The 12,277-nt window shown below is 43.2% G+C and overlaps 1 protein-coding gene across 2 annotated transcripts in view; it reads right to left on the bottom strand.

Moving 5' to 3' along the window:
• IGDCC3 (immunoglobulin superfamily DCC subclass member 3) overlaps window positions 1-12,277 on the bottom strand; it is a 70,353-nt gene extending 58,076 nt beyond the window's left edge. For both annotated transcript variants that reach the window (XM_074294801.1, XM_074294802.1), the window contains exons 1-2: window positions 11,957-12,277; window positions 7,924-8,229 (exon numbers count right to left, since the gene is read on the bottom strand). In XM_074294801.1, coding sequence (XP_074150902.1) covers window positions 7,924-8,229; window positions 11,957-12,044 — 394 coding nt within the window. In that variant the 5' untranslated portion in view covers window positions 12,045-12,277. The remainder of the gene's footprint in view (window positions 1-7,923; window positions 8,230-11,956) is intronic.

The raw sequence follows: 12,277 nt of genomic DNA, 5'->3' as shown, positions 1-12,277 counted from the left end.
TTCCTTCTCTCTCTCTCTCTCTCTCTCTCTCTCTCTCTCTCTCTCTCTCTCTCTCTCTCTCTCTCACACACACACACACACACACACACACACACACACACACACACACACGTTGTCTCTGCAGAATGAAGCACTTTGTAATCCTGCCAAAACACCACCCTCACAAAGGGCCAGTAAAGTTTCTGGAATATTTCATTTGAGAATATACTTAGAGAAGTGGGTTCTGTCCTATTTCTTCAGAAAACCTTTTCTTTGCTTGTGTGTATAAAGAGCTTTCCTCAAGGGTCTGTAGAAATGTCAATTCCTCCACCTTGACCCAGGGGAAAACCTCTCCCTTCCCACTCCCTATCCCCCAAATGACAGAAGAGAGAAAGGAAAGCAAACACAAGTAGAAAAAAATCCCTTCTCCTTGGGGGTGGAGCAGAGGGAAAGATGGGAGGGGAGGTATGGGGGATGGGGGGGTGGCAAGAAGGGGGGAGGTAAGTTTCACTTGCAGGCTCCAAATGCCTCTGCCTTTCACTGGCCCACATTCCCAGAGCAGACCAAGAAGTGAACAATGGAAAGAACTAGGAAGGGAGAAGATTTGCACATTGTATTCAGGGGGCCATCTGGCTGGCTGGGGAACTAAGGTGTGGGAACCAGGGGGAGTTCCACTTCTAAACTCAAATTGCTCGGGGGCTGGTAGCTGGGGGGGTGAGTGAGACCCCAATTGGAGAATTGGGATGCAGACACATGGTCCTCTGACTCAGGGGTAAATGGGGCCAAAATAGAAGACCTACAGAACCAAGCAGGAAAAGCTGAGCACCCCTGATTCACAGCCCCTGAAATCATGAAAAGAAGTCACCAATACATGTAAATGCACACACATAGAAGAGATACCGTTTCTGTTCCCCACCACTGAGCAATCACCTATTAATAAATGCATGATGAAGAGATAGCTGGGATCCCAATGGAAGAGAGGAGGAGGAGGACATTTGGAGGCAGGACTATTTATCAAGTGACTTCTATGGACCACGTACTATGCTTAGCACTGAGGTTATGAGTACAGAGAATGCAAAGATTCTCCTCCCAATGAGCCAACATTCTATATTAGCACTAGTTCACTATACAAGCTCAAGAGTAGTGAGAGATAAGGTAGATTGGGAGTAGGAAAAAAGCTTTTATTCTGTCCATTTATAGACAAAAATATGAAGATGACCCATTTCCCCTCCCCTCCCCTCCTGGCAGTCTCTCTGTCACTGTCTCTATCTCTATTTCTGTCTCACTGTTTTGATCTGTCTCTTTCCGACTTTCTGTCACTGTCTCCATCTCTGTCTGTTTCTATCTCTCTTTCTCTGCTCTCTCTGTCTCTTTCTATCCTTGCCTGCCTCTGTCTCTATCTCTTGTATCTCTCTGTCTCACACACAGACACACTACACACACAAACAATCATGAGCGCAAACAGAGTATTAATGAAACCTGACGTTCGACTTGAGCCAACATGCCCGCTCTTGGTCCCCGTGAGACCTGCCAGGCAATGGCATCCCCTTTCCATTCTCGTGAGAAGCAGGTGGATAGGAAAAAGACACAGGTGTGGGAGAGTTTTCAGGGATAGGTGGGAGCTTCTTTCTCAAAGATGACTTCTGCCCTCAGCATGGGAAGCTAAAAAAAGATGAATACTCTGCTCCAGAGCACTTGAAGAAAACCCTTTTCCAAATGTGTAGTTTTCTTGGTTATTTCATAATCTAGGGTCAGTTCATCTCATCCATCATAACTTGAGAATCTTTTCCTCCTAAGTGCCTAATCAACCTTCTCATTGTCTAGCACCAACAACGGTCATTTTCTGTGATCAGGAATGTCTACATCTTTCCATGACCCATAGTAGTAACTTCTGACAACATTCTAAACAACTTGGTTCCCCAGAACCTTGGGAAGGCCATTCCCAAGAAGCCTTTCCTGATTCCCTCAAAGCCTCTCCCTGTCTCCCCTTCCAACTTCTCACTTATATACCTTCCTCCCAGACTTTCCCCTCACAAGAACAGCTCTCTCCCTTGAAATTCTCATAATCCTATCTAAAAACTGACAGAACCCTAAGAAACCATGTAGTTGAAGTTTCTTATTTTATAGATAAGGAAATTAAGTCTCAAGAAGGGAGTAAATTTCTCCAGATGATAGTGGCAGAGTTAAGAAATTTTTCTTTGGGTCAATTATAGGTGACTTAAAACAAAACAAAACAAAACAAAACAAAACAAAACAAAACAAAACAAAAACAAAGCCCTGAGAAGAAGGGTTCATTAGCTATGTCTAGCATGGCCCTGACATTACTATCCTGGGAAGCACGTGTGGCACTGAAAGTGTGCTATAGTGATTAGAATATCAGTTATGGAATAAGGAAGACAGGTTCAAATTTTGCCTCCAGTCCTTACTAGCTTCAGTTTCCTCATCTATAAAATCAGGAGATTTAACTAGAGGATTTTCTAACTCTAAATCTATGATGTTATGATCCAAGAAGGCAGCTAGATGGTTCAATAGATAGAACTGCTGTCTGGAGTTAGGAAAATCTGTGTTCAAATCCAGTCTCAGACACTTACTAACCATATGATCCTGGGCAAGTCACTTAACTCTGTGTTAATCCCATGGAGACAGAAATGGCAAAATCATCCTTGCAATGAAAATCCCAGGGATAGTATGTTACACAGGGTCATGAAGAATCAGGCTTACTAGCTGACTGAACAAATGATTTCATATAGATTGTATGGCAAAGTGTCTTGTTGAACCCTCAGAGCCAAGTTGACTCTAAATTTGCCCGAGCCAGCATCAGTCAGTCAATAGGTATATACAAGTATGTTCTATTATCAGCACTTGCTCAAGGTTGAGGATTCAGGGAAAAGCAAAAACTGATTCTATCCTCGAGGAATTCACATCGCAAGAAGGAAGCTATATACCATGTACATATAATAGATAGATAGATCTCTGTCTCTGGAGTAGGAGGTGGGGTGGAAGTCTAGACAGACAGTATATGGGAAGCAATCTAAAATGAGAAAGCACCAGCTTCTGGTAGGCTCAGGAAAAGCCTCTGGCAGAAGGGTTTGAAATGAATCCTGAAGAAAGTCAGGGAAAGTAAGAGGTGAAAGGGAGGGGGTGAGACATTTCCAGCAGGCAAGGGGCACAGTTTGTGCAAACAGAAAGGGAAAATGGGCTGTAATGCACAAAGAACAACAAGTCAGTCAAGATGGTTGGAATTTGGCAGCCAGGGCAGGGGATAAAATATAGAAAGTCTAGAGACGCAGGAAAGATCTGGATTGTGAAGAGATTTAAATGCCAGAGGACTTTCTATCTGATCCTGGAGGTAACAGAGAGCCACCCGAGTTTATTTCATCAGAGAGTCTGAAGCAATACTTAGATCTTTTCAGGAATATGCTGGTCAGTGTTTAACTATGGGCTCTTTGAAAAGGCAGGGCACACTTCAACATTTAATCCACATTACTCATGTTTCCTCGAACTTTTTTTTTTTTTTTTTTTTTTTTTTTTTTTTTTTTAAGTCAAAGCAATCAACCAAACAATACATTGATCTCTGATGTGAATCATTTTCAGTCTTCTAAGGTGTAAATGCTCTCGATGAAATTTAACAATTGGCTCCAGAGCTGGCTCCAGCATCCCCTGGATCTGTGCTTTAGAAAAGAAACAACACTTTAGCAGATACATGGAGGTTGAATTAGAGTGAGGAGAAATTTAAGGTAAAAAGACCAACCAAAAGTCCAATTGGAATAGTCCAAGCAAGAGACAATAATGGCCCTAATTAACATTGGTTGTGTGATCAGAAAGAAGAGGATACATATGAGAAATGTTATGAAGGCAGAAATGTTAAGGTTTGGCAGTGGAATGAATATGCTGATTTAGAATTAAGGATGACACCAGAGTTAAGAGCCTGGGTGACTATAGGAGGAAAGCCATGCCATTGAGGATAATAGGGAAGTTTGGAAGTGAGATATGTTGGGGTTAAAGATAATGAGTTCTCCTTTGAATGTGTCTGGATGTTTGGATCATCTAGACTGAGTCAGAAAGGCATTTGGTAATGACAACTAGAACTCAGGAGAGACTAGGGCTACCCATAAAGATCTGGGAATCATAATTGAACCCTGGGGGCTGATGAGATCACCAAATGGGAATGAGGACTCTTACTATAGAATCCAGAACTTTTTTTTTTTTGTAGTATACTGATAACTATATTTTAATATAATTTGTCTCCCATGAATGCTATTTAAAATCATTATTCTCAAAGGGTCCAAATGAGTTTTATCAGAATGCCAAAAGGGCCAGAATACGTACGCCAGGAAACAAAAGAGGAAAACCCAGAAGTGATCCAGGGGGATCCTCATGGTTAGTGGGTATAAAATGGATGAAGAATCCACCAAAGGAGGAAAGGGTAGGAGTATGGATGGGGGGTTGATAGACCAGTATAGAAACCCAACCTTTGGCACCCATCCAGCGGTGAGGAGATTGAGAAGATCTAAGTTCCAGATCCAATTCTGACACTAACAAGCTGTGAGATCTGAGAGGAATCATTTCACTTCTTTGTGGCTTAGTTTCATTATCCACCATCTGATACCCCTTCCCTACCAGGGAATAAGATTGCCAGAGAAGAGGGGGAAGGGAAGGGAATTAGGGAAGATTCTGTGCTTGAAACTTTTTTTACTTAAGTTAGTGAGTTAAGTTAGTCAAAATTACATTTAAATATAATCAATATCCATCGATACTGACACAGCATCGAAAACCCAGAGAACCACCTAGCCTTGGAATTAAAACAGGATTATGGCCCCGGGAATATAGCAGGACCTTAAATTCCAAGAGCTCTCAGCTCACTGAATCCTAAACAAATGGAGCCTGATATATTGTCAAATGTGGTCAATATGCTAATTGCTTTGTTGAATGTAGAGGGGGGTGGGGAAACAAAACTTTAGTAATAATCTTTAGAATGGCTATCTAGGTAATGGCTAAAGTAGGAAAAAAAGTTTATTATTTTTATTTTTATGACATTTTTCTCCAATTACATGTAAAGACAATTTTAAATATTCATTCTTTATAAAATTTTGAGTTCTAAATTTTCTCCCTCCCTCCCTAAGATGATAAGCAATTTGATATAGATTTTATATATATATATGTATATATATATACATATATATGTAATCATTTAAACCCTTTCCCCATATTAGCCAAGTTCACACTGATATTTCTAAAGCACAGTTCTGACTATACCATTTTTTTTGCTCAAGGTTCTTCAAAGACTCCATAATACCACTAGGCTAAAACATAGACAGATTCTTCAGCCTATATTTAAAGCTTTTCACAATCGAATTCTAACCTATCTTTCCAGACTAATTTCACATCACTCCCCTATGACATTCCCCAAAGTGGCTTATGTGCTATATCCTGTATCTTATATTCCATCACCCAACCCATCTCTATTCCTTTTCCTGGAAAAGCAAGAATTTTTTTTTTGAAAATAAATGTGATATAAAAACAAAAGGCATTAACAAACCTTAAAAAGCAGCCTCAGACTAACAATAAACAAATGAATGTCTTGTACTTTGGACTAAAATGAATCCTCTATGATTTTAGCCCATCATGACAGGTCACTCATTCCAAAACAGAATGCCTGGTGCCAGAGGTATAGCCAAGGGAGTAACAGAAAAAAGAACATTCTCTACCTGTTCAAGGAGAGAGCTGAATAGTTGAGATACAGTTTAACACATGCACAGAATAATTACTGGCCTGGTCTTTTACTGAGACAGGTTTTGGTAGCCCATGGAGTAATGGGTTGTGGGAGAGGGAATTTATGGAACCTTTTCAGAAAGATATCCAGGTGAGTAATATACCTACATCATTATCGTGAAGTAGAGCAATTAATGGAATGAGGAAGCCCTCAAAGCTAACTGGCTTTTGAGGTTTCCAGAGGAAAACTGCTGCAGAATTGTTTTTCAAAAAAGTATAACAGAAAGAAAGATTTAGCTACATGACTTTATTGGGATGCACCCCCAAGATCTTTCCTGCTGCCAAATGAATCTATGCCTTGTGTGGAAGAAAGTGGACATGAAAAGACTGTGCTGTAGCAATCTCAAGATAATCTCAGAGCTATATTCTGGACCAGAAAGGGTTAACCAAGCCAAAATTGGGGCCAGCTACCCACTCCAACACTATATAGCACAGCTCAATTTCTCCCACTGTTATGAGTTTGAGAAAACTAAACATCTTGAAGGTATTACCATTTATAGAAAAGTATGTATGTGGTTATCTATATATAAACACCTGGGATTTATATAATAGAATTGTGGGCTTGGTTGGGGGAAGGGAAGTTAGATTCCAGAAGTGATTCAGTCCCTTCTCTCTATTTCAGACACTGGGGAACCAAATAAAGAAAAGTTTATCTTATCTTAAAGTTCCCTTTATTTTCTTTGTATCTGGGCATCGCCACTCCAATACCTCACGTTTTTATCAGTAAAATGAGAAACTTAGACTAGATGCACTCGTAGCCAAAAAAATCTAATTCTCTTTTTCTGACACCGAAAGCTAACTTCCTTTTGTATTACCCCAATACAGTCACCCTCTGTGGTCTAATTGGTCTTCAGAAACTGGAGAGCCATGATTCTATTTACCACCTCCCTCTCTACCTAAGGCAAGACTCAGTGACTCTGCTAAGGTCTTAATGATGGAAGGGTAGTGATGACCTGAAACTTATTATACCAACATAGCCTCTTTTGAGATTTATAGGGTACAGTGGCTCACTCAGTTCTCTCCCACCAGCACTTGTTCAGTCTCACTTCAAATGGAGGTGATATGAGGCAAAAAGAAACTGAGTTTGGGGGAGAAGACAGTTATGGGAACTGGGATATCATCATTGAAAAGAATTCCAGGTATAGAAACTAACTCCACTAAAACAGGTCAGCAATTTGCATGCAACTCATAGAATTGTAGATCTAGAACTGGAAGGGACTTCGTGGGGGCATTTAGTCCAACTTCCCTATTTTACAGATGAGGACACTGAGACCCAGGGAAATAAAGTAATTTATCCAAGGTCACAGAGGTAATTAGCATTAAAGATGGGATTTGAACCCAGATCCTCTGACTCCAGACTCAGCGAGCTTTCTACTAATTTTATCATACTACCTTCAAAATATAGTCTTAAAGACTATACATACATATATCTAGTCTATATATATATGTGACTATAAGACTCTATATGTGTATATATATTTTCTACATATTATATATGACTATAAAATTATACACATAAATGTGTGTCTAAATATTTGTGTATATATATATATGTACACACACACACACACACACACACACACACACACACACATATATAAAACTCTGAGGTTTACTCAGAGATTATGTCCATAGTTAAACAGTTAAATGTCAGAGGAGGAGGCTAAATCTAGGATTTCAATCAAGATTCCCCTGTAAAGTCCTGGATTCAACCTCTTCTTCTGACATTTAGCTATATAACTATGAACTTTATGTATAATTATATGATTAAGTAAGAAAAAAGGATTAAAGAAGATAGTATTCCTCCTGTCTCCTATCTTTCTGGTAACTCTTGTCTCCATCCTTGCTTAGGAGCCCATTATTAATGTCACTGTATGAGTTGGACAAGGTGATGTCAGATGCATCTTTCAGCTTTCAGAGATTTTGTTCCTTCTCTTTCGTGCGATCGCCAAAGACCTGATGATTCCAGAGAATTCAAGGTCACTAACTTGCCTCCAAAGGTCAAGGGGTGAGGGGAGGGGAGAGGGAAATACACAAGACAAAGACAAATAGAAAGAGGCGGAGGCAGACTGAGACAGAGAGAGACTGAGAGACAAAGAGAGAGAGAGAGAGACATTGCAGACAGTGGCAGACAGACAGAGACAGAAACAGAGAAAGTGTGTCTTCACTTACTTGCAGCCTGGATTCGGGCTTTTCGGCTAACCACCAACCCAAATCGATTTTGGGCCACACAGTCATAGTCTCCTTCGTCAGAAGGACCAGTTCCCCGCTCTGGGCGGAAGTTGGGGAGGAGGAGTGAACCATTGGCCAGCATTAGGGCATGGGTACTCTCGGGAAGTTCCACGCCATTCTTCCTCCAGGTGATCCGAATGGGTGGTGTACCTTCTGCTCGGCAGCCCAGTACCACTGACTGCTCAGGTACAACAATCTCATCACTTGGTTCCACAGTGAATGCCAGCTCCGTGGAGCGACCTAGGTCTGGACCAACACCAGGAAGAGAGGAAACAAATCTCAGTGTCAGGAGTTCATAGAGTTACTTTATAGGGTCATATAAATGCATGCAAATCCTCTTCAGAAAGCAGATGGCTTAGATAATCCCAGTTTCAGTCTCCCCATTTAGCCCCTCATGTATAACCATCAGAAATTCATGCTTCAAAACTGATATGATTTGTGACCTCCAAAAGGCCTACATGTCTTTTGATCTCAGCATAGTGCCTAGAATATAGTGTGCTTGACAAATGCTAGTTGATTAATTGATTCTATTCATGTTGCCTTTGGGTTCCTGAAACTCATTTGGATAGTTTGGGGTCTTTCTCATTTCGAGAAATCTCCAAGGAAGATGACACAAGTATCTTTAGGGGATTTAAAAATTTTTCCCCAAACTTGAACCCTATACAAAACCTGTCTTTCGGTGACAGCTCCCCTTCAGCAACTGCAGGAGGGAGGAACTTTACATCTCTGATGTACACAGTAGGCATTTAATAAATACTTGCCAGATGAATAAACTTAACTGTTCCATGTCTCAGTTTCCTCATCTATCAAATAGCATAATAGCTAACACCTAAGTTTATCTGTTATGTAAAGTATCGTGTGTCAATTGAGGTAATAAATGGGTGCAATACTATGAATAGTTTAAAGCAGTAATAACACAAAGCAAGGCTTAATAATAATTTCTTTTCTTCCTTCACCCAGAAAATCATCTAAACTCAGAACAGATTTGAGCCTAGACCTGAAATCAGTTAATGCTCAAGGCTAAAAAAAAAAGACAGATCTCAGGGGAAAGTGGAGGAAAACTGCTTAGGATTCTTGCTTAGCTTTTTTTCTGTTTTCTTTTCTTTTCTTTTTTTTTTTTTTTTAAACTAGATATGGGATTTCACTAGGGTAGGAAGAAAATGTCCAGCCTCTACCAAAGCAAATCTTCACCTTCTCTTCAATTTATCATCTCAGAGATTGCTTGGGGGCATTGAAAGATTAAATGACTTGCCTGGAGTCATAGAGTCAGTAAGTGTCAAAATCCATGCTTGAACTCTGGGTTTTTTCTGACTCAGAAACCAGCTCTCTATTCTCTTAGTCCAGCTTCTCCTTTTATTACTAGTATTATTGTTAATACTGTCATAGAATCATGACAACTTAGGTGTGTAGAGATTTTGAGAGATAAGTTTTATTAATTTTGCTTAGTCGTAATTACTGCTAAAGGGCCCCCCAATAATATTAGTTAGCATTTATATCAAGCTTTAAGATTTGTGAGTACTTTATACTTATGACTTCAGCAAGTAAATGTTTTTATTATCTCCCATTTCACAGATGAGCAAATTGAGGCAGTCAGGAGTTAAATGATCTGCCCATGTCCACAGTACCTGCCTAAGGGAGAATTTGAACTCAGGTCTTTCTGACTCCAGATCCAGGCTTCTATCCTTTGGGCCATCTGGGACCTTGGGTATTCTTTGCCTTTTCGGGCATCCAAAAATGAAGGATACAGGGACCCACTCCAATACCAGGAAAGATCAGATACCTAGGTTTGATTTCAGCATAACTTTGTGACCTTGGTCCTTTGGTTCCCCCCAATTAATATATGCTGTGCAAATGTGAGCAGCAGGGAAACAGAAAAGATACTCTCCTTTTTCTCCCTCCTACCCTAGGTCAGCCCAAATCCATTTTTCAAAAAAAGGGGAAAAGTCCTTTGAAACCGCTCTCTCCTGCCAAGAGGCTGCATGTTATGTTCAGAGTAGGTGAGTTTGAATTAGGATGATACTTTTCTCTGTATCATGGAGAATCTAACCTCTGGAAACTCAGTTTTCTTAAGTACAAAATCAGGAGGTTGAACTAGAAGGAAGAAGGAAGTGGGGAAGGAGAAGAGAAGGGAGAAAGGAGGTGTGGGAGGAGGTGAGATGTGAGAGGGAAAGCTTGTTTTCATCCTAAACCACTGAAACCAATTTCTCCAACGCCTTCACCTTGGAAGCCTGCTTGGCTTATTACCCAATTAATGGGACCCCGCACTACAAACTGTTCAACTTTACTTGAGAGGGTAAGAGAGTAAGGTTTCTCCTCTGACCCCCAAGAAGCCATACAAAAGGAGCCTGAGACTCAGAGCCAAACCCCCCTCCAGCTCGCTCCCTTTGTGACCTCACCGAGACCAGTTCCCTCCCTCTGGCACAGTCTGACTGAGACTGATAGCTGACTGCTGACCCGGGGGGCAACGAGGGAGGAAGCTTGCGGCTTAGAGAGCAGGCTAATCAGCATCTGGGTAAAACACAGCCCCAGAGGAGTCAAGGGGATTTTGCTTCCCTAGAGTGTGGCATCCATCTAAGCCGGAGTTACTTTCAGTAACTGAGCAAACGACAACATCAACTCCTTCAATAATTGTGCATTAAAAAATTCTTTAAAACGGGATACAGCCGCCTATTTTCAATCCCTATTTAACCTTCCCTAACCTCTGTCCAACAGCACCTCTGTGGAGATGAAGTTTCTTCAGTGATTTTAGGAGAAGGGAGGGTTGTGTTCTGTTAAGAGAGAATAAGAGCCGAGGAGAAAGGGGGGGAAATGCAGGTTCAAACATTAGGACTGGGGAAGGCCGATGAAGATGGAAGGAAGGGACAGAGAACTGGTCCATTCTGGTCAGCCAAAGGGAGAATATTGCCATAAGCCCGCGCTGCCAAGTGCAGGCAAGCCCGACCCAGCCCCAGAGTGCCTGTGTGCAGGCATCCTGGATGTATGAGCGGTTTTTATGTGTGTATGAACTTCGGCGCTCTTTTGAAAGGGTGGAAAAGTAAGAGTGCTTGCCCGTACTCCTGGTGGGGTGTTTCTCTCACCGGAAACATCTCTTCCTGAGACCCTCGAACACCAGATTTTGGGTTTATTTCTCTTGGAACAAATGCCGCACGTCGATTCTAGGCTGAGTCCTACCGTGAGACTCCTGACACATCCCTTAACCCTCGCGCGGAATCTCCTCCTCTCAAATCCCGCTCAGCTGCCTCACACTAGTTGCTTAGTTCCAATACCGTACCCCCTTACTTAGGGACCCGTCCCTCTCTGACGTCCTCCAGTTTTCCCATTTCAATACTGCTCTAAGCCCTCCAACTCCCGGCTGAGTTTGCTCTCACTCTCCCTTCTGGGCTAGCTGTCTGCTCCCTCCAGGATCGGAGTTCTCCCTTCTATCTGGGTTAGTCTGTCTCAGACTCTGCCTCCTTCCCCTCTATCTCGCTTCACTCGGGGCTTCAGCCACTCTCAAGAGTCTACTGCACCCCCGCTCCATCTCCTTTCACCCCGGGGTCTATTCTCTCCTGGGATTCCTCCTCCCTCCCTCTCCCTTCGCTCCGGCCTCCACCTCCTCCCGGGCTCTATCTATCTCCCTCCACTCCAGATTTCATTCCCGCTCCATCTCCCTACTCTCTGGACTCCAATTCTTCCCGTGGCCCATCTTTGCTCCATCTCCCTTCGCTCCGAGCTCCATTTTCTCTCCCAGGGGTCATCCCGCTCCAGCCCCTTTCGCTGCGGGCTCTATCACCTCCCGGAGACTATCCCAGCTGCAGCTCCCTTCGCTCCGGGCTCTATCCCTTCCCGAGGTCCCATCCCCTCTCCGTCTCTCTTCACTCCGGGCTGCTTCTCCTCGGACTCCTCCCCATCTAGTTTCGGTCCCGGGTCCCTGTCCGTTGGGCCCCGCCTCCCCTCGCCCCTGCCCTTGCCCGGCCCCTGCCCCGACACTCACCGCTGGCGAGAACAAGCTGCAGCAGCAGCAGCCGAAGCAGCAGCAGCCAGAAGCGGGGGCGCAGGAGCGCGGGGCGCGGCGAAGCCATGGGGCGCTTTGCTCTTCTCCGCTCCGCTGCCCCTCCGGACCCGTTAGCGTCCTCACAACGCCTCTTCGGGACAGCGCCGGGGCCGAGATCGGGGCCCGGGCCGCGGCCGAGCCCGGGCAGCTGGAGGCTGGGGCCGCATGCCGCTGCCTAGGAGCGTTGGGGCTGCGGGGTACTCGGCGCTTGCGCCATCTTGCACATAGAGGAGCGATCTGTCAGCATCTCGCTCGGAGCGC

Source organism: Sminthopsis crassicaudata, chromosome 2 (assembly GCF_048593235.1).
Source record: "Sminthopsis crassicaudata isolate SCR6 chromosome 2, ASM4859323v1, whole genome shotgun sequence".
NCBI classification, from domain to species: Eukaryota; Metazoa; Chordata; class Mammalia; order Dasyuromorphia; family Dasyuridae; genus Sminthopsis; species Sminthopsis crassicaudata.
The sequence above is the reverse complement of the archived record's forward strand: the minus strand, read 5'-3'. Positions and strand labels throughout refer to the sequence as shown.